The sequence below is a fragment of the Taeniopygia guttata genome, chromosome 5 (genome assembly GCF_048771995.1).
Source record: "Taeniopygia guttata chromosome 5, bTaeGut7.mat, whole genome shotgun sequence".
Lineage (NCBI taxonomy): Eukaryota > Metazoa > Chordata > Aves > Passeriformes > Estrildidae > Taeniopygia > Taeniopygia guttata.
The window spans coordinates 12,848,158-12,870,275 of NC_133030.1; the positions used below are offsets into that span (position 1 = coordinate 12,848,158).

The 22,118-nt window shown below is 63.5% G+C and overlaps 4 protein-coding genes across 9 annotated transcripts; 3 read left to right on the forward strand and 1 right to left on the reverse strand.

Annotated features, from left to right (window-relative positions):
• Positions 1-84: 84 nt before the first annotated feature.
• Positions 85-1,275, forward strand: CDK2AP2 (cyclin dependent kinase 2 associated protein 2). The gene is made up of 4 exons (XM_030275422.4): positions 85-473; positions 628-728; positions 818-950; positions 1,064-1,275. The coding sequence occupies exons 1-4, from the start codon at positions 383-385 to the stop codon at positions 1,129-1,131; spliced, it is 393 nt and encodes a 130-aa protein (XP_030131282.1). The 5' UTR covers positions 85-382; the 3' UTR covers positions 1,132-1,275.
• Positions 1,276-1,482: 207 nt separating this feature from the next.
• PITPNM1 (phosphatidylinositol transfer protein membrane associated 1) lies at positions 1,483-12,923 on the forward strand. Of its 2 annotated transcripts, XM_030275391.4 has the most exons (24): positions 1,483-1,631; positions 2,166-2,283; positions 3,050-3,264; positions 3,337-3,458; positions 5,845-6,069; positions 6,156-6,470; positions 6,785-6,880; positions 6,988-7,095; positions 7,204-7,265; positions 7,336-7,580; positions 8,069-8,258; positions 8,362-8,469; positions 8,563-8,705; positions 8,932-9,110; positions 9,436-9,606; positions 9,780-9,929; positions 10,029-10,177; positions 10,251-10,361; positions 10,496-10,612; positions 10,801-10,949; positions 11,050-11,199; positions 11,535-11,718; positions 11,964-12,092; positions 12,198-12,923. In XM_030275391.4, the coding sequence occupies exons 2-24, from the start codon at positions 2,206-2,208 to the stop codon at positions 12,462-12,464; spliced, it is 3,663 nt and encodes a 1,220-aa protein (XP_030131251.4). In that variant the 5' UTR covers positions 1,483-1,631; positions 2,166-2,205; the 3' UTR covers positions 12,465-12,923. The 2 variants fall into 2 exon arrangements, with proteins under 2 accessions (XP_030131251.4, XP_072786772.1); XM_072930671.1 differs by lacking the exon at positions 1,483-1,631 and having other exon boundaries at positions 1,666-2,283.
• A 221-nt stretch (positions 12,924-13,144) lies between these two features.
• Positions 13,145-15,398, reverse strand: AIP (AHR interacting HSP90 co-chaperone). Its single transcript, XM_030275410.4, has 6 exons — positions 15,199-15,398; positions 14,888-15,067; positions 14,525-14,713; positions 14,170-14,346; positions 13,942-14,083; positions 13,145-13,856 (listed from the first exon to the last, which is right to left on the reverse strand). Exons 1-6 carry the CDS (start codon positions 15,295-15,297, stop codon positions 13,651-13,653), a joined length of 993 nt encoding a protein of 330 aa, XP_030131270.2. The 5' UTR covers positions 15,298-15,398; the 3' UTR covers positions 13,145-13,650.
• Positions 15,399-15,552: 154 nt separating this feature from the next.
• LOC100223936 (scavenger receptor cysteine-rich type 1 protein M130) lies at positions 15,553-21,810 on the forward strand. Of its 5 annotated transcripts, none has more exons than XM_072930676.1 (12): positions 15,553-16,928; positions 16,999-17,319; positions 17,408-17,728; positions 17,793-18,095; positions 18,169-18,483; positions 18,629-19,012; positions 19,088-19,855; positions 19,937-20,080; positions 20,229-20,324; positions 20,538-20,621; positions 20,858-20,998; positions 21,211-21,810. In XM_072930676.1, the coding sequence occupies exons 1-12, from the start codon at positions 16,718-16,720 to the stop codon at positions 21,294-21,296; spliced, it is 3,174 nt and encodes a 1,057-aa protein (XP_072786777.1). In that variant the 5' UTR covers positions 15,553-16,717; the 3' UTR covers positions 21,297-21,810. The 5 variants fall into 5 exon arrangements, with proteins under 5 accessions (XP_072786777.1, XP_072786778.1, XP_072786776.1 ...); XM_072930677.1 differs by having other exon boundaries at positions 19,088-19,396; positions 19,484-19,855; positions 20,858-21,810; XM_072930675.1 differs by having other exon boundaries at positions 20,858-21,810.
• Positions 21,811-22,118: the final 308 nt, after the last annotated feature.

Here is a 22,118-nt window from a genome sequence, read left to right on the forward strand (position 1 = left end):
GGCGTGGCCTAACCAGCAGTCACGTGGTCGGAAAGGCACCGAGGGGCGGGGCCGACGCCGCGTGTCTCCACGGTGACCGACCGGCGGGCGCGCGGCGGCGTGATGACGTCTCGCTCGTGACGCGCCTGCGTCATCACCGCGAGCGCCGGCGGCGGCGGAGGGGGGAGAGACCCGGGTCAGGCCGGGGCCGCGCAGCGCTACCGGGAACCGGGGCCGCCGCGCTCCGCTCCGGTTCCCGGCTTCCCGCCGGGCCGAGCGGGGCCGAGCTGAGCTGAAGAGAGGCGGGCACCGGCGATACAACCGGCGGGGCGAGCGCGGGGGCCGCACGCCGACCCCCGCCGCGGGGCTCAGGGGATCCGGGAGCGGCGGGCGGCCGTCGGGGATGTCCTACAAGCCTATCGCTCCCGCCCCCGCTACCCCCGGAGCCGCCAGCGCCAGCCCCGCCCCGCCGGGGCCCGGGGCACCGTCCGCCGGTGAGAGAACGCCGCGGTAACCGCGGGGGACGGGGGACACCGGGAGCGGAGAGGGACCGGAGGGATGGAGGGGGGTACCACGGGAAGGGATGGTGCCAGATGAGGGATGTACCGCGGAAGACGGAGTGCGGCCGTGACCCTCGGTTTCTCGCAGCCACGAGTGTCCCGTCGCCCTCCGGTTCCGTCCCTGGCGCCGCCGCCCCTTTCCGGCCGCTCTTCAATGACTTCGGGCCGCCGTCCATGGGCTACGTGCAGGTCAGGCGCGGGGCCGGGGCCGGTGGGGCCGGGCGCGGCGGCGGAGGCGGCCCCCAGCCCCTCCGTCCCTGCTTGTCCTGTTCCCGCAGGCCATGAAGCCCCCCGGGGCACAGGGCTCGCAGAGCACCTACACCGACCTGCTCTCGGTCATCGAGGAGATGGGGAAGGAGATCCGGCCCACCTACGCCGGCAGCAAGAGCGCCATGGAGCGGCTGAAGCGGGGTAGGGGCAGGGTGTGGAACCGGGCCGCCGCGGGGCTGCGCCCCCGGGGCTCCTCAGCCCCGCGGGGAGCGACTGGAGGGTGATTCGAGGTGTCCCTGTGCTTCTCCCCGCAGGGATCATCCACGCCCGGGCGCTGGTCAGGGAGTGCCTGGCAGAGACAGAGCGAAACGCCCGCACGTAACGGCAGCTGCCACCCGGGACCCCCCGGGACCTCCCGGTGGTGGCGGCGGGGGTGGGGGGGCCGCCGTGCTGCCCGAGTCCCCCCTCCCCGCGCTCTCCGCTCTTTATAAATGCGTGTTTTTATAAATAAAGGACAATGTTGGGACTTGGCCTCGGTGTGTCCCCGCGGGGGTGGGTCCCGATGGCGGTGGTGGGACGCGGGGTAGAGGTGGAGGAGTCGGGGGGAGGGCTTGGAGCCGCGCTGGGTGGGTGTCCCGGAGCTGAGAGGTGCAGGAGTGATCAAGCCACTCGCCGATCACTTTAGGAAGTGGCTTTTTAAATAAAACACTGGGTTTTTCCGGGGCGGCGGTGCCGGTACACGCGGAGCGCCCGTGAGTGGCGCTCGCTGCCTTCCGCTCTCTGACGTCACGGGGGCCCCCCCTCACCTCCCTACGTCACGACTGTCGCCGTGGGAACGGGCTGTGATGTCACGATCCGAGGGGCCGGTGCGGAGCGGCGCAGGTTTGGTGGGGCCGGGGGGCGGCGGGGACCGGGCGGGCGGGGGGAGCGGAGGGGGCCGCGTTGCCATGGCAACGGAGCCGAGCCGAATGCGGCCGAGCCGGGCCGAACCCGGCGCCGAGAGGGGTCGAGCGGTACCGGACTGAGCCGAACGTGGGACCGAGGGTGGCCGAGCGGTACCAGACTGAACCGAACCCGGAGCCGAGTGGTACCAGATTCCGCCGAACCCGGAGCCGAGCTTTTCCGAGCCGGGCCGAACCTGGGGTCGAGCGGTGCCGGGCGGTACCGGACTCAGCCGAGCGTGGTGTCGAGCCGGGTCGAACCCGGCACCGAGCACAGCCGAGCGGTATCGCACTCAGCCGAACCCGGAGCCGAGCGATACCGGACTCGGCCGAACCCGGGGACGGAGCAGGTCTGAGACGGGCCGAACCCGTACCGGGCTGAGCTGAGGGTGCCCCGAGCGGTTCTGAAGGGATGCCGAACCGGCCCGGGCTGTCCCGAAGCCGGCCCGGTCCGGTGTAACAGAAACCCCCTCAGGAGCTGCCCCCGCGGTGCCCCGCGGTGCCCCGCCGCCGCCATGCTGATCAAGGAGTACCACATCCTGCTGCCCATGAGCCTGGAGGAGTACCAGGTGGCCCAGCTGTACATGATCCAGGTGGGAATGTGGGGCTGAGCATGAGGGCTCGGGGGAGCTGCGGGGCTGAGCGGGGTGGGGTTGCAAGGGTTTGGGGGATGAGCCCGGGGGCTGCACGGGTCTGGGGTTTGTGGGGCGGAGCCTGAGGGGTGTGGGGTGTGGGGTCCAAGGGCCGAGACTGAGGGGTTGCAAGGGTTTGGGGATGAGCCCGGGGGCTGCACGGGTCTGGGGTTTGTGGGGCTGAGCCTGAGGGGTGTGGGGTGTGGGGTCCAAGGGCCGAGAGTGAGGGGTTGCACAGGGCTGTGGGGCTGGGCATGGGGAGCTGGAGGGGTGCAGGGATCTGGGGACTGTGACTGAGAAGGTGCAGGGTTGTGAGAGATGCTAGAGATTGCAGCCTGATGGATGTAGTGGGCTGTGGGGAGGCATGAAGGGTGCAGGGACTGACCCTGGGGGTGCACAGGGGGCTCTGAGGCTGAGCATGGGGTGCTGGAGGGTGTAAGGGGGCTGTGGGGCTGAGTGTGGGGAACTGGGGAGCTGTGTGGCTGAGCGTGGAGCCTGGAGGGGCACGGGGGGGTGCTGAGGCTGATCCCAAGGGATTGGCAGGTTGCAGGGGTGTCATTGAGACTTTGGGTGGGTTTGGAACCACCGAGCTAAGCAGGGAGTCCTGTGAGCAGGTGTGGGGCCGGTGGATGTGGGCACATGGGGATGGGAGTGTACAGGGACCCTGGGCGCCCCGTGGGAGTTGCAGGGCTTGGAGGGGCCGCACTGAGCCATTGTCTCTGTGCAGAAGAAGAGCCGGGAGGAGTCGAGTGGCGAGGGCAGCGGTGTGGAGATCCTGGCTAACCGACCCTACAGCGATGGCCCCGGGGGCAGCGGTCAGTACACCCACAAGGTCTACCACGTTGGCTCCCACATCCCCAGCTGGTTCCGGGCACTGCTCCCCAAAGCTGCGCTCCAGGTGGAGGAGGAGTCCTGGAATGCTTATCCGTACACACGAACCAGGTTGGAGCTGGAGGCAGCGGGGTGGGCTGCAGGACCGGCCATGCCCCTGGGCTCAGTCCCGTGCCTCTCCAGGTACACGTGTCCTTTCGTGGAGAAGTTTTCCATTGAGATCGAGACGTACTACCGCCCGGATGCGGGGCAGCAGACCAACATCTTCAACCTGAGTGCAGCGGAGAAGAGGCAGAGGATTTTGGGTGGGTATGGCTGGCTTGGGGAACTGGGCAGGACACTGTGACTGCTGGGATTCCCACACAGTGTTTCTGGGATGGGTGTGTAGTTCTGATGGGGCCTTAGGGGCTCAACTTCACTCTTCTTGCTGGTCCTCATCTTTCAGGGATGCTGGCAGGGAAGAGCTCCCTGCCCCAAGCTCCCTGCCCTGAGCTCCCTGCCCGCTCCCTCTCAGCGCTGCTGAATTAAGTTCCACATTAAAGATATTTTCAGGGACAGTTTTGTCCTCTGCCTCTTCCCTTGCCTCTATTTCTGTTTGCAGCTTCTCCTTTCTAGTGCCAGCCTGCTCCCCTCTCTTTCTGTGTCCCAGCCTTATTCTGGCATGGATTTGCCTTCTCAGTCTCTCCTGGCATACATGGGACCCCACACCTGGGTCCTGTGGGATATTTTGGATCAGCTGGAGCAGGGAGAGCTGGAGAAGCATGTCCCCATTTTCCTACTCCCTGGCCTGCTTCCCCTCTCCCCGGGGCTTTGCTCCAGATCACTGTCTGGCTCCTTTCCACTGAGAGTGGTGGGCGGAACGGGGAGCTCGGAGTGGGATTCTTCCCTCTCCATCGAGTTCCCATTCTCAGTGGTGTGGACATGGTCAGTTTAGGCGCCAGATTGTGGAGTGTGGCGCTCTGCCTCTTAAAATGGAGGCCCAAAATAGGCACTCAGAGGAAATGATTCATCTGACCTATTTCTCTCCCTGACTCTCGCGGCACTGGGGATGTCCGGCCGGGATACTGATGGCTGGGACCTGGGGGCAGGAATTCTGTCCCTACTGCCCCCAGGAAGCCACCAGAGGCAAGCAGACAGCAGCAGGGCATGGCTCCGTGCCCACTGCCTGGTTTTCCACTCTCGTGCCTGTCCGATGGGCATTCCACAGGGCACTCAGCATCTCCAGTGGCTGCTGCCTTCCACAGGGAGAAAGGGTTGAAGTGGAACCAGCCCCAGTGTGGATCCCACTGGGATTTTCTCTGCACTGGTGTCTTGTAGCACTGACAGATTTAAACCCCTCTCACATTTCAAAGGGCAATGGAAAAACATGGTCTGGGTGATCCGCAGGGATAACTGCTTCCTTGGCAGCTTTCTCCCAGTGGCAAAAGCAAAGGGAGTTGGATTATGATGGGAACGACACTGCCAGGAGCTGCTTGGGGACAGCAGGTCCTATCCCAGCTCTTTGCTGCTGTTATCCAAGATACTTGGCATCTTGCTGTGCATTGCATCATTTTTGTGGATTCAGGGCATCTCTAGTTTCCTTTTTCCCTTTTTTTTCAGCCTGAGCTGGAGGAAAAGAGGTTGACAGCACCTTGGGGACATCAAGGGGTGCAAATAAATGGGTTTGACATAGCCTGGAAATGGGGACAGTGCTGCCGGATGGTACTGGGAGCCAGTGGGGTGCCCTGGGATCCTCCAGACCATGACCTGGAGACAGGGCTGCAAAAGCCAAATTCTAACAGATTTTGTGCTGGATTGAGCCTGAATGGTTGTTGGATCATGTTTTCCTGGGTGTTGTTCAGGAGCCTTTCTCTGGTCTTGGGAGGTTGTCCTTGTCTGGGGGGAGCTCACCCTCATTTTGGGAAAGGTCACCTTTGTTTGGAGATGTGGTTCAGGGCCCTCCCTGCTCCTGGCTCTCTGGAGGTTCCTGTGTCACATGGTGGTTTTGCTGTGCCCTATTTTTGGGGACCCTTGGGTTTTTTGGGGGATGGGAGCCGGGAGCTGTGCCGAGCTGCCCCATGCACTGTCCCCATCCTCAACCCCCATGTCCCCCAGGGTGGCTGGGATCACTCTGCAGCTGTCAGATCTGCCAGCTAATGCGTGTATGTGTGTCAGCCCCAGCTCTCCCCATGCTCCCAGACCCTCCCTCCCTCTGCCGCTCCCTGGGGTGCCAGATTGGGATCCCACGTGGGGTTGGAGATGTCTTTGGCTGCACCAAAGGCATCTGTGATGTTCCAGCCGTGGGATTTTATATGTTCTATTAGGAAATTCTTCCCTGTGAGGGTGGTGAGGCCCTGACACAGGCCGCCCAGAGAAACTGCGGGTGCTCCATCCCTGAAAGTATCCAAGACGTGGGGCTTGGAGCTACCTGGGATAGTGGAAGGTGTCTCTGCCCATGGCAGGGGGTGGAATGAGATGATCGATAAAGTCCCTTCCAACCTAAACCATTCCAGGATTCTACGATTCCAGAACTCCAAGATTATAGATTATAGAGTATTATATATACAGATTTTAGGACAGAGAGTGTTTGCTGCCAGCTGTGTTGGGTGCATGGCTCATAATTTGACCTTATTTTTGTCCATTTTTTCTTGTTTTCCTACATGTGCCCCCTTGCCAAGCGCTATGGGGTGACAAGCACTGTTCCCCCCACAGACACCATTGACATTGTGCGTGATCCCATCTCCCCCGGGGAATACAAGCCCGAGGAGGATCCCAAACTCTACCACTCATCCAAGACAGGCCGGGGGCCACTGGGGGATGACTGGCTGGAGGCAGCAGCAACCAGCGGGCCCCTCATGTGCGCCTACAAGCTCTGCAAGGTGGAGTTCCGATACTGGGGGATGCAGTCCAAGATTGAGCAGTTCATCCATGACGTGGGTGAGTTCAGACCTGTGGGTTGCTGTGGAGTTGTTTGGGCAGCCCATGGGATCACACTGGACTCGCTTCCTCTCTTCTCCCCCCAGGTTTGAGGAAGGTTATGCTGCGTGCCCACCGCCAAGCCTGGTGCTGGCAGGATGAGTGGACGGACCTGACGATGGAGGATATCCGGCAGCTGGAGGAGGAGACGGCGCGAATGCTGGCACAGAAGATGGCCAAGTGTGGCGAGGGCGAGGAGCCACCTGTGGCTGGGGTCAGCCCCGGGGGGCAGCCGGAGCCAGATGGTCCTGGTGGTCAGGAGGAGGCTGAGCTTCAGGCAGGCACCGATACCCCCTCAGATGACACCTTTGCCAAGCAATGGTCCACCTCTTCCCGGTCTTCCTACTCTTCCCAGCATGGAGGTGAGACCGGGTCCAGTGTGGTTTTGCCCAGGATGATGCAGTTCTCCATAGGAGACGTGTCATGGGACTATTTTGCCTGGCTTGGGTCTCCTGGGCTGGAAATCTGGATGTCCCAGGCCTGGTCCCAGGTTTCTTGAAGGGGCCCTGGATGACCCTGGGATGGTCACAGATCTCCCAAGGAGAGACTCTGGGTGACACAGGGATGGCCCCAGATCTCCCTGGGCATCTGGGTCCGGGACCAAGGGGGAGCTGTGGGGCAGGAGAGGAGGTCTCTCTGCAGGGGGCTGTGAGTGCTGACCCCCCATGGGTGGTAGGGGCCGTGTCTCCTCAGAGCCTGTCAGAGTGGCGGATGCAGAACATTGCCCGGGACTCGGAGAACAGCTCAGAAGAGGAATTTTTCGATGCTCACGGTACTGGCACCATCTTGGAACAGGCTGGGTGGGGGCAAGGGCATCTGAGGATGGGTGTGCAGGCACAGGGGTGTCCCCCCACCCACGCTTCCCTTCTGCCTTTGCAGAGGATCTGTCTGATAGCGATGAGGTCTTTGCCAAGGAGATGACCAAGTGGAGTTCCAATGACTTCTTGGACACGCTTGAGCGGCCAGCAGAGCTGGACGAGGCACTGGGTGAGCGCTGGGGGTGCTCTAGCCCCAAATCCTGGGGTGGATGTCCTGGGAGGGGCCTGATCCCCACCTGGAGGCCCCAGCTGCCTCACCAGAGCTGTGTGCTCGCAGGGGACGGAGCCAGCACCACCAAGGGGGATGGTGAAGGATTGGGAACATCCAGCTTCCCTGAGGTGCGTGTCCCCTCCCTTGGGCCATGCCCTCCTGCTGTGCCCCCCGACTTGACACCTCTCCTTCCTGCAGGGAGGCACAGCAGAGAGCACGGAGCAGATGTGCCGGATCCACGCGCTCTTCCTCATCCTCCACAGTGGGAACATCCTGGATCAGGGAGTGGGCGAGCCAGGCTCCAAGCAGGCGGATGTGCAGACATTGGCGGCCACCTTTGATGTTGTCACGCGCGTCCACTTTCCCGAGGCACTGGGACATGTGGCCCTGCGCCTGGTGCCCTGCCCGCCCATCTGTGCTGCAGCTTACGCCCTTGTCTCCAAGTATGGATTCCCACTGGGAAAGCAGGGGACCAGGGACCTGGTATTCTTGGAGAGGGGACTTCAGTTCTGGTGGGACGTTAAGGACTGGGGAGGGGATGGGGGTTAACTCCTGGTGCAACATCTTGGGGCAAGTGTTATGTGATGAGATGGGATGGAATACTTATAATTCCTAGTGTGGTATCCCAGGGCATGCAGGTGTTATGATGTGGGATGAGGACAGTAAGGCAGGATGGTATAGAATAGAAATAACTCCTCGTGCAGCATCCTGGGTTGACCAAGCATTGTGCAGAGGGATGGAGACATCAAGGCAGCATGGAATGTTATGGAACTGGATGGGATGGGGTAACTCCTGGGTGAGCAAGTGTCTTGTGGTGGGAGGGAATGGGATAGGGATTACTCCTGGTGTGGCATTCTGGGGTGAACCAGTACCATGCAATGGGATGGGATATCAGAACAATCACGTTCATCCCTCACCATGTCCCCCTCAGGCTCAGCCCCTACAGCCATGACAGGGACAGCCTGTCCAGCAGCCAGGACCACATCCCACTGGCAGCGCTCCCGCTGCTGGCCACCTCCTCTGGCACCTACCAGCAGGCTGTGGGCACTGTCATCACCCGCGCCAACCAGGCCTACGCAGCCTTCCTGCACTCTGGAGAGGGCACTGGCTTCTGCGGCCAGGTGAGGTGGAATCTGGGGGGAAGCTTGGCTCTGGGGTCCAGCTGTGACCCTGCATGAAGGGCTCAGGGGTTTCACTCTCCTCATGGGTCTGTGGTCTCCACAGGTGGTGCTGCTGGGGGACTGTGTGGGTGGCATCCTGGGATTCGATGCCTTGTGCCAGAGCTGGGCAGGCTCAGGAGGCAGCCGGAGCAGCAGCCGCCGTGGCAGCCTGGTGAGTGCCTTGCATTCCAACACCCCACGGGGAGGGTTTGGGGGTGCACTGGGGGCTACATGGGATGTGGGTGTTTGCTGCCTCTCCCTGCAGAGCACAGAGCCCATCTCCCCGGAGCAGTGTGGCGGCCCAGACCCGCTGGCTGATGGGACAGAGGGAGCACCAGTATTGGGCCAGGCCAGCCCTGAGCCTCCAGGGACACAGGGGGACAGCCAGCAGCACAGCTCCACGTGCAGGTGAGCGCAAGGGGGGTGGTCGGCTATATTGTGCTTTATGGAAAGGGTGCCATTCCCATCTGCTCCAGGCTGGGAAGGAGCATTTCGTGGAGGCTACCTGCCCCCGGGGGATCTTGCTGGAGCTCCTCTGGGATAGCAGGACCACAACAGGCACAGCTTTGCCTTCAGGATGGTGGGAGTGCGGTGTTGCCATCCCTCCCAATGCCCACTGTCTCTGCTGTCCCAGCCTGCAGGCCAGCGAGGCCCCGCTGGAAGCAGAGGCACCCCGGAGCAGTGCTGTGGTGCTGGATGGGGCAGAGGGTGCCAGCACCCGCCTCGAATTTAAGGTATCCGGCTTCTTCCTCTTCGGTTCCCCACTGGGGCTGGTGCTGGCACTGCGCAAGACCGTCATGCCTGCTCTGGATGGTGAGGATCCCCGCCTGCCATGGTGCCAGCCCCTGACCCTCCCTGCAGGGCTCAAGTCCCTGAGTCGTGCTCATCTGACAAGCCTGAGCTCCCCAGCACCACCCCAGAGAGCCCTACTTGGGTTGGCGCCCCTCGCATGCCCAGCCCTGGCTGTGTGGGTGTTGGTGGGTGCCTGAGTGTTCCTACTCTGTGCCAGCCTCAGCCTATCCCTGGTGCCCCAAATTTCCCTCTCCAGCCTTCCCTCTTGCTGTGTCCTGCTTTATCCTTCCTGTGTGTTTTGCTCTCCAGCCCTTGTGGGCACCTCTGACCCTGCTCTGTGCTGCAGTGGCCCAGCTGCGTCCTGCCTGTGAGCAGATCTACAACCTCTTCCACGCCGCCGATCCCTGCGCCTCCCGCCTGGAGCCCCTCCTGGCCAAGGCCTTCCATGCTGTGCCCCCGCTCAGCGTGCCCCGATACCAGAAGTACCCCCTGGGTGATGGCACCTCGTCCCTGTTGGGTGAGCAGGTTCCCACCAGGCACCCTGGGGCCACGTCAGGGTACCCAGAGCACCCACATCCTGGCTGGGTGCGGGTAGAGGGATGTACAAGCCCTTGCCACTGCTCTGAGGCTCTGCTGGAGTGGTGGGTGTCCCTGGGGGCTCTGGATGTGCTCACCCAGGTCTCTCTTCAGCCGAGGCCCTGCAGACACACTCTGCCCTGTTCCTGCCCAAAGTGGATATGGCTGCTCCCCCTACCCCCACTGGCAGCTTTGGGGGCTTCTGGAAGAGCAGTGAGCCGGCAGAGCCCCCCACTCCTGCCAGCACCAGTGAGGTTGTCAAGAGTAAGTGTCATCCCCACCCACCCCATCCCATGTGGGCACCTCAGGCTGCACAACAGGGGATGAGGTCTGGAAAAGGCTTCATTCCAGCTCTCCCTGCAGTCCTGGAGCGCTGGTGGGGCTCGAAGCGCATTGACTACTCTCTGTACTGCCCCGATGCCCTGACTGCCTTCCCCACCATCACCCTGCCCCACCTCTTCCATGCCAGCTACTGGGAATCCTCCGATGTGGTGGCCTTCATCCTGCGCCAGGTATGGTGGGCACGGTGGGGTGGGTGGCAGGCTGGGGCTGGCTGAGGCTGAGCTGGTCCTGTGCTATTGGCAGGTGATGGAGAAAGAGGGTCCACAGCCTGCGGAGAGCGAGGAGAGCTCCATCTACAGCCCTGCCATCCCTCGGGAGAAGTGGCAGCGCAAGCGCACCCAAGTGAAGATCCGGGTATGTGGCCAGTGGGAGGCCACCTGGGGCATCCTGGGGTGTGTGGGTTCTGGGACAATCCCACAGCCCAGTAGTGTCCCAGTGGCACCTCAGGAGCTCCCCAAGGAGCTGCTGAACGCCTCATGTGCCTGCAGAACGTGACGGCCAACCACCGTGCCTGCGATGTCATTGTGTGTGAGGGCAAAGCGCAGGTCCTCAGCGGGCGCTTCATGTACGGACCCCTGGATGTGGTGACACTGACTGGGGAGAAGGTATTGCTGGGCTCAGGGGGCCACCAGGACCCCTCAAACAGGGCAGGGTGTCCAGGACCAGGCATGGGGCTGGTGTAACCCACAGTAGGGGAAGGATGTGGTTAACAGGACCCTGTGTGGGATGGCGGGAGAAGGACGTGTATGGGACACAGCAGGATGTGAGGGTCCAGCCCGTTTCCCTCTCTCAGGTGGACATCTACATCATGACGCAGCCACTGTCAGGGAAGTGGCTGTTCTATGGCACTGAGGTGACGAGTGGCAGCGGGCGCGTGACCTTCACCATCCCTCCAGACAAGGCTCTGGCCATCGGGATCTACCCTGTGCGTATGGTAGTCAGGTGAGGTGTTGCCTCAGCTTCTCCTCCAGCCATTTTGGCAGAGCTACACCTGCTGCTCTGGCAGCAGAGCGGTGCTGAGCCACCACCTCTGCCATCGCAGAGGGGACCACAGCTATGCCGAGGCGTACCTGACGGTGGTGGCCCGTGGCACCGAGTCTGTTGTGTTCAGCATCGATGGCTCCTTCACTGCCAGCGTCTCCATCATGGGCAGTGACCCTAAAGTGCGGGCGGGGGCTGTGGACGTTGTAAGGTGGGTGCCCTTCAGTCAGGGAGTCAGTCTCCCTATCTTTCATGGTGTAACAACTCAGCTGGGGGGATGTCAGAGCAGGGACAAGGGGGAGGGTATTCCACCACTCCCTTGCCTCCAGCACATCATCTCTATGCTGCTGCCCTATTGTGGAAAATAATCTCTGCAAGTTTGGATGTGGTCCCCACTGCTCTGCTGTGCCTTCACCTTGATAAAATCCCTAGGAGCAGGGAGGTTTTGGAGGTAGCACCCATACATGCTATATTGGGAGATCCCAGCTTCCCATAGCAGGACTGTCTCCACACAGGCTCTTGGCAGCCACCCATGTCCCCTCCTAGGCACTGGCAGGACTCGGGGTACATGATCATCTACGTGACGGGGCGCCCCGACATGCAGAAGCACCGTGTGGTGGCCTGGCTGTCCCAGCACAACTTCCCTCACGGCGCCGTCTCCTTCTGCGATGGGCTCACCCATGACCCGCTGCGCCAGAAAGCCGCCTTCCTGCAGAGCCTGCGCACTGAGGTGGGTGTGGGGATGCTGCTGGGACACAGGGCCGGTGATGGGGTGGTGTGGGCTGTGCTGAATCCTGTGCACCTCTGCATCCCGGTGGAGATGCTGGGAGCTGGAGTGCATTGCCATGGCAGAGCTGGAAGCTTCTCAGGGCAGCTCCCAGCCGTCCCTCTTAACATGAGGGTGTCCCAGCACTTGGAGGTAGCTGTCCTTGTGGGAAGGGTTGTTCTTGCCCTAATGCTCTTGTCCCTGGGCAGGCAGAGATCTCCATAGTCGCCGGCTACGGCTCCACCAAGGATGTCTCCGTCTACAGCTCGCTGGGACTCGCGCCAGCACACATCTACATTGTGGGACGGGCCGTCAAGAAGTTCCACAACCAGTGCCAGGTATGCTGGTGGCGGGACTGGGGACAGACTGGGGATGCAGGGCATGATGGCTGACCCCACCAGCCGGCCATGGCCACTGGCTCAGGCTGTCTGTGTGTCCTGCAGTTTCTCTCTGAGGGTTATGTTGCCCACCTGGCCCAGTTGGAAGCTGCAGCCCTGGCTCACTCCCCCAAGGGCCCCCCACGACCCGTGCTGGGCAAAGGCACCTATGGCTGCCCGGCGCCTGTCGACTTCCTGCGGAAGCAGAGCCAGCTCCTGCGCTCTCGGGGCTCCAGCCAGGCAGAGCGGGATGGGGGGCCCCCCTCAGCACCCCCTGGCTTTTCCCGGACCAAGCCCCGCAGCATCAGCCTCAAGCTGGAGGGTGAGGAGTGAGGATGGCATGGCCATGTCCCCTCTCTGCCACGTCCCTGATTTCCCAGCAAGGAGCACCTGGGGACAGAGCCAGTGCTGGGCCATGAGGCCATCGCAAGGAGATGAGGGTGCTGGGTCCCCTGAGACCAGGGGGGTGCTGGGAGAAGGCTGAGAGTCCCCCAGAGGACCAGAGTGATCCCCTCAGGGCTGAGCCACCCTGGGTCCTCCCTGCTGCCCCCAGCCCCGTCCCCTCTGGTTCTTTGGAGTTGTTGGGCAGTGCCCAGTGGAGTCTGCACCCCAGGGTCATTATCCCTGTGCAGAACTGGGGGCCGTGGCTGTGCCCCAGAGCGAGTGGCACCTCCCTACCTATTTATTTCCGTCTGGTATCATGGTGCAGGGCTGGGCTGGGGTTCCAGAGTGGTTCCTCTGTTCCCCTTTTGTTTCAGTGTTGAATAAAGAGATTATGACAAGGTGCCAGCACCCACGAGTCTGCTCTGTGCCTGTGGCCGCAGGGTTCCCACCCACTGGGAAAGACCTGGGGAGCCTCCAGGGACACCGTGTCCCACAAGGAGATGACTGTGGGGCACAGCAGTTGCATCATAAGCAATTCAGGGCAGGGAAAAGAGTGTGTGGGCTGTGCCGACTCCAATACCCTCCCTCTCTCCAAATTGGTTTCCCCTTGTTTTACCTCTAGCAGCAAATTTTTGTGTGACCAGGGGTGTGACTGGTTTTACTTGAATTTATCTTGGCATAGCATGACCAGAGATTTATAGAGATAGCAGGAACAAGCTGTTACTCTATATAAAATATTCCCGACACTGACATGACAAGAGGAGACACTGGTTTGGGATCATAGCAGCAGCCTGGAGAAGTGACAATGGGGTGGCATGGAGAACAGGCATGAATGGGTGAAGCTGGGGCCAAGGCTCAGTGCCGCCCCTCCATAGCCACCATAAAGTATAAAAACATCAAATAAGTGATAAAAGTTGGCAGGAAACAGCAGGCTCTTGTCACTCACGCATCCCTGGCGTGACGATGAGCCCTGGCTGCGTCCCCAGGCCATGGTGAGCTCCGGGGCCATTTCCACTGACATCAAATAAGTAAAATCTGTATTAAACATTAATAATCATCCATGACCATTCCACATGTGGAATATCTAAAAGAACCTGTCCCGAGAGCACTGGGCTCTCCCTTGCAGCCACGGACTCTACTGGGAGAAGATGCCCTTGAAGCGGATCTTGTCTTCGGCGTCCTTCTCCCGCAGCCGTGCTTCCAGGCTCCGCAGTTCCTTGGAGACCACGGGGCGCAGCGAGGGGTCGAGCGCCAGGACTTTGGCGAAGTCAGCCTGTGCCTCGGCCACGTTCCACACGGCCGCGTGGGCCTTGGCCCGCTTGAAGTAGGCCTTGACATTGTCTGTGGGGAGAGAGCCAGCGTCAGCAGCATGTGGGGCTATCCTGGTGCCCACCACAGCCACGTGGGATGGCTCGTGGCTCCTTACCCTCGTACTTGTTGAGGATGGAGGAGCAGTGGTCCAGGACCTCGTAGTACTCCTCACACTGCAGCTTGCACTGGCAGTAGTTTAAGAGCAGGGGTGTGATCTTCTGGTCGAGCTCGATCCAGTCTGGAGAACCTGGCTGCTCCTGTTGCAGACAGAGCAGGGGGAGTGTGGGGCAGCTCTCAAGCCCTGCATTCCTAAGGATGCCTGTGTGGATGTGGGGAGACCCACCTTCATCTGCAGGTTCTTGAGACAGGCGATGGCATCGTAGTATTTGGCAGCCGCCTCAGGCACCTTGCCCTGACGGTACAGCTCGTTGCCTTCCTTGTGGATCTGGGGCACAGCCTGGAGCTTCTCCTCATCTGTCATGGCCCATGGGTCCTGCTGGTAGGAGCCGGGTGGCTCCACCTGCCAGCACCCCATCATGGAATCAGAGAACAGGATCATCGAATTGTTTAGGTTGGAGAAGACCTCTAGAATCATCGAGTCCCGCACTGCCAGGGCCACTACTAAATCACATCCCACATGCCACATCTGTGTGTTTTCTGGACACTCTCACCCCGAGCTCCCCATGCAGGCACCTCACCTTCAGCACCTCAATGTCAAAGATGAGGGGCTGGGGGTTCTTCTGGAGCTCATCGAGGTCGGGGTACCCCAGGGAGTAGTGCTCGTGCATTTGGGCGATGCTGCAGCAGTGCCGCTGCCCCTCCAGCGGGTCCTTCCCAGCTGCGATGTTCCGCAGGCTCTTGGACACTAGCGGGTAAAGCACCACGTGCTGCGGGAAGGAAGGGAGCCGGAATTTGAGGACGGCGGGGGGGGAAAAATATAAGGATGCTCCAGCCTCGAACCCCACGGCTGGAGCGCGCCGGGGCGCCCGCGACCCCCTCCCACGACATAAAGTCACCGCCCACCCGCACAGGCCACGCCCCCAGGTTCCGGTCCCGCCCACCTTGGCGTCGCAGCGGAAGCGCGCGCGCTCGCCGGGCCGCATGGTTCGCAGCGCCGCTTCCCAGACCGGCAACTTGAACTTTTTCCCGGCGATGAGCTCCATGGGCTTCCCCCGCGCCCTGCTGTCGTCCACGGGAGTCTCCTCATCGCCGCACCGCAGCGTCCGGTAGTGGAAAGTGGCCTGAAGGAGCAGGAGGAGCCCGCGGTGTCACCATGGCGACGCAGGCGAGGGGGGGGCGCGCATGCGCGCCTCCCCCGCCGCGTTCCGCTTCCCACATCCCCCCACCCCGCCCGTCCCCCCGCAGACCTGACCTTGGTGCCGTCGCGGAAGTCTGGCAGCGGCCCGGTGCCCTCCCGCAGCACCTCCTTGTCCACGCCGTCCGCCCGCAGCTGCTCGACTTGCTGCGCCATCGCGCCCGCTCCGCCCGCGCCGCCAGCCCTGCCTCGGCCGCCTCCGCCGCCGCTCGGTTCTTTCCGGATAGTCGCGGCTGCGCGGGGCTCCCCCTGCCGGCCCGGAGGTGGCGCTGCGGGGCGGGGGCTCCGGGAATGGGGCGTGGTCATGGCAAGGGAGCGTGGACAGCGGAGGCGGCCGCGCGCCCCGTTCCCACGTCGTTCCTCTGGTTTTCCTTTTTTCTCCACCGTTCCCGGGCGCCATTCCAGGAGACACGGGAGGCATTCCGGAATAAAAACCTCCTGTGGCACTTTGTCACCTACCTGGAAAGGCCGCGGTGTAGAATGGGAGGTGGATAAAGCGGCCGAGTGCCACTGTGAGGGCTCCCGCCCGCCGCGGGGAGTGCGTAGCTCAGGCGTTTCCTGCCGCTAGCCTTGGCCGCGTCCCAGTGCGGTCAGGACGGACAAGCAGCCCCGGCAAGGCCGTGCGACACCGTTGGGGGAGACACCTCAGAGCTTACCAGGGTTCAGCCCACTAGCCATCCAAGGGTGACATGAGGACACTGGCAAGTAGCAGGTCCCCAGTAACACAGAAATGCTGGTGGCTCATGGAGGTGACTGTGCTGCTATAGGAGTGATCCCATAGGGAGCACGCTGTTCTGCCGGCACTGTCATGTTAAGCACTGCTGGGGGTGGCAAAGGCCCGTCGTCACCCTGACACTCAGCGGTGAAGTCAAGAGAGCTTCTCCTCCCCCCTCTTGCAACCCTTCTTTTGCGGTGGTGTTTGAACACAACTTACACAGGTAGGGCCCCAAAACATGAAGTGGACTCTGCCCCCCACCGAATGCGGCGTCATGGCGGGGCAGGGGCGGCGGAGCGGCGGCGTTATCGGCGGCAGCGCGGGCGTCGGGAGGCGCGTGCGGTCGCCGGCGCCGCCGGGAGCCGCCGCGGGGTGACCGCCTCCTTCCTGCCCTGGCGGCGAGGCGAGCGCGGGGCCGCAGCCGCGGCAGCAGCGCCATGTGCCAGCGCCGCCGCGAGGGACCGGGGAGCTGGCACCTGGCAGCGCCGCGCGGGGCCGGGGGCTGCTGCCACCCCCCGCGGGGGCTGCGAGCTGCCGGGAGGGGAGCGCCCCGAGCGTGGGGCCTTTGAACTTCGCAGGTGCCCGAGCTAGATGTGGTCCCGCGGAAGGTGTCGGTAGGATGTGGGCTGAAGGCTGTCGTCGCCGCCAGGACGGCTCTTGTCGGGCTCCAGCAGCACCGTTGGAGGCCCCGGGGATGGAGGCAGGGCCCCCGCGGGGCAGGTGCAGTGGGGGGGCTGTCTCCCCCCGGGGACATCCGGGTGGCAGCCCACTGTGGCGAAGCGTGTGACGCCAGAAGCGCAGGCGAGGCTCATATTTGGGCACGGAGCAGGTTATTGGAGGCCGCGGCCCCGCAGCCGGGAGATGAGGCGCCTGATAAAGGCTGCCCCGGTGCTGCTGCCTGCGTTGGCTCGGGCGCGGGGCTGCGAGAGCTGCCCCGGCTGCGCCGGCTCGGGGCCGGTGCCGTGGGGCCGGTGGCCGTGGGGCCGGTGCCGTGGGGCCGGTGCCGTGGGGCCGGTGGCCATGGGGCCGGTGGCGGCGCTGGGGCTGCTGCTGTGCGTGCGGCTGTGTGCGGGTGAGTGGCGGCGGGCGGGAGCGGGGCCCGCGGCGGTGGCGGGCCCGGCTCAGCAGCCCCCGTGCCGCAGGCTCCGGGCAGCTGCGTCTGGTGGGCGGCGGCGGGCGCTGTGCCGGGCGCGTGGAGGTGGAGCACGGCGGTGAGTGGGGCTCCGTGTGCGTCAACGATTTCGACTGGGAACCTCGCATAGGCGAGGTGGTGTGCCGGCTGCTGGGCTGTGGCCGGGTGGCCAGGGTGTCCCCGTACGCCAGGTTTGGGCAGGGCACCGGGCGGATCTGGCTGCAGCTCTTACTCTGCCGAGGAGGTGAGAGTGCGCTGGAGGAGTGTACGCACTTTGGATGGGGACGGCACATCTGCGGCCACGAGCGGGATGTGGGGGTGATCTGCACAGGTAAGGGGACACGCTGGCCGTGCAGGGACCGGCACGTTGTGCTGGAGCATCCTGGGCAGGTCTGAGCCGTGCCGGTGCCCCTGTGCAGATGCCGTGGAGCTGAGGCTGGTGGGCGGCAGCAGTCCCTGTGCCGGGAGGGTGGAGGTGAAGCTGCAGGGACAGTGGGGCTCGTTGGGAGACGACGATTGGGACATGGAGGACGCCGAGGTGGTTTGCCGCCAGCTGGGCTGTGGCTCGGCTTCTGGTGCCTACTCTGCCCATGACACGTTCGGTCAAGGGAATGGGCTCATCAGCCTGGCCAGGGTGGACTGCGGTGGGTACGAGGCCACGCTCTGGGACTGTGAGATCCGTGGCTGGGGACCCTATAAATTCTTCAACCATTACTGGGACACGGCTGTTGTCTGCCAAGGTAGGAGCTGGGCTTATGGGGGCACGGGGCACTGCCTGCGCATCCCTTGACACTGGTCCTGCAGGATTCTCCCGGCTAGTCGGAGGTGATGGAGCCTGTGCCGGGCGTCTGGAGGTGCGTCGGGGCCGGGCCTGGGTCGGTGTCTGTGAGGATCAGGTGGACATGAAGGCGGCCCAGGTGGTGTGCAGGGAGCTGGGCTGCGGTGAGGCGCTCGCCATCCCTGGCAGCGCTCGATTTGGGAGAGGATCAGGGTCATTGTGGGACGGTGGCTTCCAGTGCAATGGCACCGAGTCCCTGCTCAGTGAGTGTGCCCGGCGTCTGCCCCTCAGCCAGGCCTGCGCCGGCCCTGCCAGCGTCATCTGCTCCGGTAAGTGCTGGGGACGGCGGGAGCTGTTGGGGTCCCTGCGGCATGGCCCCCCTGACCGCCGTTCGTGCCGCAGCCTACACGGGCTTCCGGCTGGGGAACAGCAGCTCGGGATGCTCCGGGCGAGTGGAGGTGGCAGTGAGGGGGACGTGGGGATCCGTGTGCGCCAGCGAGTGGGACCTGGCCGATGCGCACGTCCTGTGCCGCCACCTGGGCTGCGGCCGCGCCTCCAGCGTGCCCCCGGGAGGCTCCTTCGGCAGCGGGGAGGGGACACTGCGGCCGGATGCCTTCGGCTGCCACGGGAGCGAGCGGCACCCGGGCGAGTGCCCCGTGGCCGTGCTGGGGAAGCCGCCCTGTGTGCCCGGAAACGCCGCCGCCGTCAACTGCTCAGGTGTGCAAGGTGGCTCTGCGAGGAGCCTTAAGGGCTTTTGGGAGCCTGCTAAGAATTGGCAGCAGTGGATACCGGATATATTTTGGACTGAAGTTCCATCTGAGGCAGGTGCTACAGCTCCGTGGCTCTGCTGCTGAATTTGCAGGTGCTGGCTTTGTCACGACCCTGCGGCTGGTGGATGGTCAGAGCTTGTGTGATGGGCGGCTGGAGGAGGCCATAACCAGCCCAGCCTGGCGCCGTGTGCCGCTGGAGCAGTGGAAGTCATGGGATGTCAACGTGGTATGTTCCGTGCTGGGCTGTGGCCAAGCCAGGGATGTTTACTCTGCCTTGGGTACGGCTACTGCATTGAGCAGCAGCCCCAGCCTGGTGGACATCCGGACTGAAGAGATGGACGGCGTTTTGGACGTGGGCTCTGCACTGACCGGCAGCCCTGAGGAGATGGATGACCAGCTGGAGGAGAGGGGCGATGTCTCAGGGATGGGCCCTGCGCTGAACAGCAGCCTGGAGGAGATGGCCATCACCTGCTCAGGTGGGTGTCCCGAGAAGGGCCAGAGGTGCGGGTGCCCCAAGCAGCCCCCCCAGCCCATTCCTTCCCGGCCCACAGGCAGCCGGCAGGTGAGGCTGGCGGGGAGCTCGGGGCGCTGTGCCGGGCGCGTGGAGGTCTATTCCGGGGGCAGCTGGAGCTCCGTCTGCCAGGAAGGCTGGGAGCTGCAGGACGCCGCCGTTGTCTGCCGGGAGCTGGGCTGTGGCATGGCACTGGAGGCCCCGAGCCGGGCGCGCTTCGGTGCCGGCACGGGGCCGCTGTGGCCGTACGTGCCCGACTGCTCCGGCTCCGAGGAGTCTCTCTGGGAATGCGGGCGCACGGAACGGCGCGAGTGCGGGCGCGGTGGCGGGGCAGGGGCCGTCTGCTCAGGTCGGTGCCGGGCACCCCAAGGTCAGGGCCCGGCAGAGGCCCCGGGGGGTTCCCGGCCGTGCCGTGACCCCCCCGCACCCCTTGCAGAGCAGCTCTCGGTGCGGCTGGCAGGAGGCCCTGGGCGCTGCCGGGGGTACCTGGAGGTGTCCTACAACGGCACCTGGGGCCGCGTCTGCGCCAACGGCACCAGAACCGGCACCGGCACCGCCGTCTGCCACCAGCTGGGCTGTGGGCACCGGGGCTGGCTCTCGGCTGTCCCCACCCAGCAGCCGTCCCTGGCGTGGCTGGCCTGGGTGGGCTGTGAGGACGGGGCCCGCTCGCTCTGGGGGTGCCCCTCGGCCCCCTGGCACCTGCAGAGCTGTGGCACCGGCGGCTACGCCCAAGTGGAGTGTGAGGAGGACGGCGATGGCACCTCTGAGGGACGCACTACCCCATATCCGGAGGGTGCCACCAGCACAGGTAGCTCTGCCCGTGCCTGCATCCCCCACCGCAGGCTGGCTGGGATCCCCCTCCCCTCACTGCCTGCCTGTGTCCCCACAGGTGTCCCCAGCAGATCGCCCTCAGCAGTGGCCGTGGGGACTGTGCCTGTGCCCACTGTGCTGTGCGTGGTGCTGGGGACGCTGCTGTGCCTGTCCCTGGGTGCCCTGGCTCTGCTGCTGTGCCGTGCCCGTGCCTGGCGCCGAGGTGGGTCCCGGTGGATGGGGGTGGGGACAGATCCGGTCTGGGGGTCCAGAGGCTCCTGTCCTGTGGAACAGCTCTGAAGGTGGCCGGGGTGATCGCGGTGCCACCCACAGGGCACAGGGCCCCAGGTAAGTGCTGCATCTGGTTCCAGGCCCTGGCAGAGCTGCAGATGCCATCTCCAACGCTGTCTACGAGGAGCTGGATTACAAAGCCGTGCCAGAGTACCAGGAGGTGCCCACTCCCCCAGGTGGGTGCCGCCCTTGTGCCCCGGCTGTGCTCGGAGTGAAGGCTCTGCCTGACAGACCCACGGCACCTCCGGGTCCTGGTGGCCCTGCTGTGGTTCCTGGCCATGGGCTGTGGGTGCCCCTGGGTGCCACAGCAACCCCGCTCTGTAGTGTGAGGTTCTGTCACCTGCGGAGCCGCTTGTGGCCACCCCCAAGTCCCTGTTTGTTCCCTGCAGGTTCCCTGTCGGAGGGATGGGTGAAGAAGCTGCCGTATTACACCGGGGACAGCGTGGAGGGGAGTGACACCGAGGCCGCCCCAGGTAGGGCCACAGGGCAGGAGCCCAGCAGGGAGTGCTGGGGACAGGGGGCACACCCAGGCTGGGGGGCTGAGGGGACAAATCCTTTTCCCCTTGTTAGTGTGCAGAGAGACATCGCCTTTCCCTGTGGGACCACAGGGCCTCCAGCAGCTGCCCAGTGGAAAGGCTGGCAAGGATGGCACAGCCAGAGCCCTGCCAGGGACACTGGTCACTGCCATGGACCCCTCTGATTTTCCCAGATCCCCCTGCCCGGCCCGAGCAAGGAACCCCAGAGGGCTACGACGATGTCCTGGATGTGCCACAGGAGGCCCCTGCTCCCAGCACTGGGGACATCTCTGAGGGAGTGACACGGCAGAAATCGATCTGTGTCCTCCCCACAGGTGAGAGGGCTCACAGCTGCCCTGTCCCCTCTGCAGAGCCACTCCAGGGCAGGGTTTGTGTGTGGGGGCAGGCAGGGCCCCAGCACAGATCCATGGGTGCTGTGCTCTGACCCCCGGTGGGGTCCGTCAGGGGGGACAGGGAGCTGCCTGCCCCTCAGGCACCTTTCCGTGCTGTCCCCAAGGTGGGATCTTCTCCCCTCCATGTCCCCCAGGAGCAACAACAGACTTCTCAGATCCGAGCCCAGGGAATACGGACTATGATGATGTGGGCAGCAGCGCCCCGGCGACACTGCCGTGAGGATGTCCTGGCCATGCCACAGCCCTGGGGACACGTGTGTGGCAGTGCGGTGGGGCCCTGTGCCCAGGGAGGTCTGGCCCCGCCATGGAAGTCATCCCTCGCTGTGCAGCGCTGCAGGAAAGCAGCTCCTGTGTAGGGATTTCCTTTGATTTCTGTGTGTTGCTATCGCACTTGCGCGGTAGTGTGGTGGAAGGGATTTAGAAAGGCCTTGGGAATTGGAAACTGAGGTAAAGATACATTTAGGTATGAGGAAAAGATACACTTATGTATGCTCCATTGTTTCGGGAAAGTTTCGCTTCAGTATTTTTCTGTAAACCCCCTTCTACCCACCCCTGAGCAGTTCCCATTGGACCTGACCCCTGGGATGGTTCTGATGAGCCCATGCTGGACATTGTCTCTATTGTTTAGACCTTATCTCTTAATTTTGCTGTATAAAACTGTACCTGGGCAGTGGCCCAGGGTCTTTTGTCCCTGCAACCGTTCAGGCAATACAATCTCTCTGGACCGCACACAACTGACCTCTCTTTGTCTCTTTATCTCGACTCCTTGCGGCGACCGAGGCGCACCGCCGCTGGGACCGTGCTAACCCAGCCGCTGCCTGGTGAGCCCAGCGCAGCGGGACCGCGGCAAACCCTGGTCCCCTGAGGGGACAGCCAGCCAGAGGGGTCCCGGGGGGCCGGGGAGGGACGGGGGACAGCCACAAGTGACCCCCGAAAGCCGCATCCATGTAAATTTTCATTTTTACATATTAAAAGCCAAACTGGTCAGAGACTCACTCCCAGGCCTGGAAGCTCATTCTGGGGCTGGCACTTCCATCCCATG

Coding starts and splice junctions, on each gene's coding strand:
- AIP (XM_030275410.4), bottom strand. CDS start 15,297: ATGGCGCAGCAAGTCGAGCAGCTGCGGGCGGACGGCGTGGACAAGGAG. Junction 14,714..14,887: donor GCTTCCGCTGCGACGCCAAG/GTGGGCGGGACC, acceptor TCCTTCCCGCAG/CACGTGGTGCTTTACCCGCT. Junction 14,347..14,524: donor TTGACATTGAGGTGCTGAAG/GTGAGGTGCCTG, acceptor GGGTGCTGGCAG/GTGGAGCCACCCGGCTCCTA.
- LOC100223936 (XM_072930675.1), top strand. CDS start 16,718: ATGAGGCGCCTGATAAAGGCTGCCCCGGTGCTGCTGCCTGCGTTGGCT. Junction 16,929..16,998: donor GTGCGTGCGGCTGTGTGCGG/GTGAGTGGCGGC, acceptor CCCGTGCCGCAG/GCTCCGGGCAGCTGCGTCTG. Junction 20,325..20,537: donor GGAGGTGCCCACTCCCCCAG/GTGGGTGCCGCC, acceptor TGTTCCCTGCAG/GTTCCCTGTCGGAGGGATGG.
- CDK2AP2 (XM_030275422.4), top strand. CDS start 383: ATGTCCTACAAGCCTATCGCTCCCGCCCCCGCTACCCCCGGAGCCGCC. Junction 729..817: donor CGTCCATGGGCTACGTGCAG/GTCAGGCGCGGG, acceptor CTGTTCCCGCAG/GCCATGAAGCCCCCCGGGGC. Junction 951..1,063: donor CATGGAGCGGCTGAAGCGGG/GTAGGGGCAGGG, acceptor TTCTCCCCGCAG/GGATCATCCACGCCCGGGCG.
- PITPNM1 (XM_030275391.4), top strand. CDS start 2,206: ATGCTGATCAAGGAGTACCACATCCTGCTGCCCATGAGCCTGGAGGAG. Junction 7,581..8,068: donor GCTTACGCCCTTGTCTCCAA/GTATGGATTCCC, acceptor TGTCCCCCTCAG/GCTCAGCCCCTACAGCCATG. Junction 10,613..10,800: donor TGACACTGACTGGGGAGAAG/GTATTGCTGGGC, acceptor TCCCTCTCTCAG/GTGGACATCTACATCATGAC.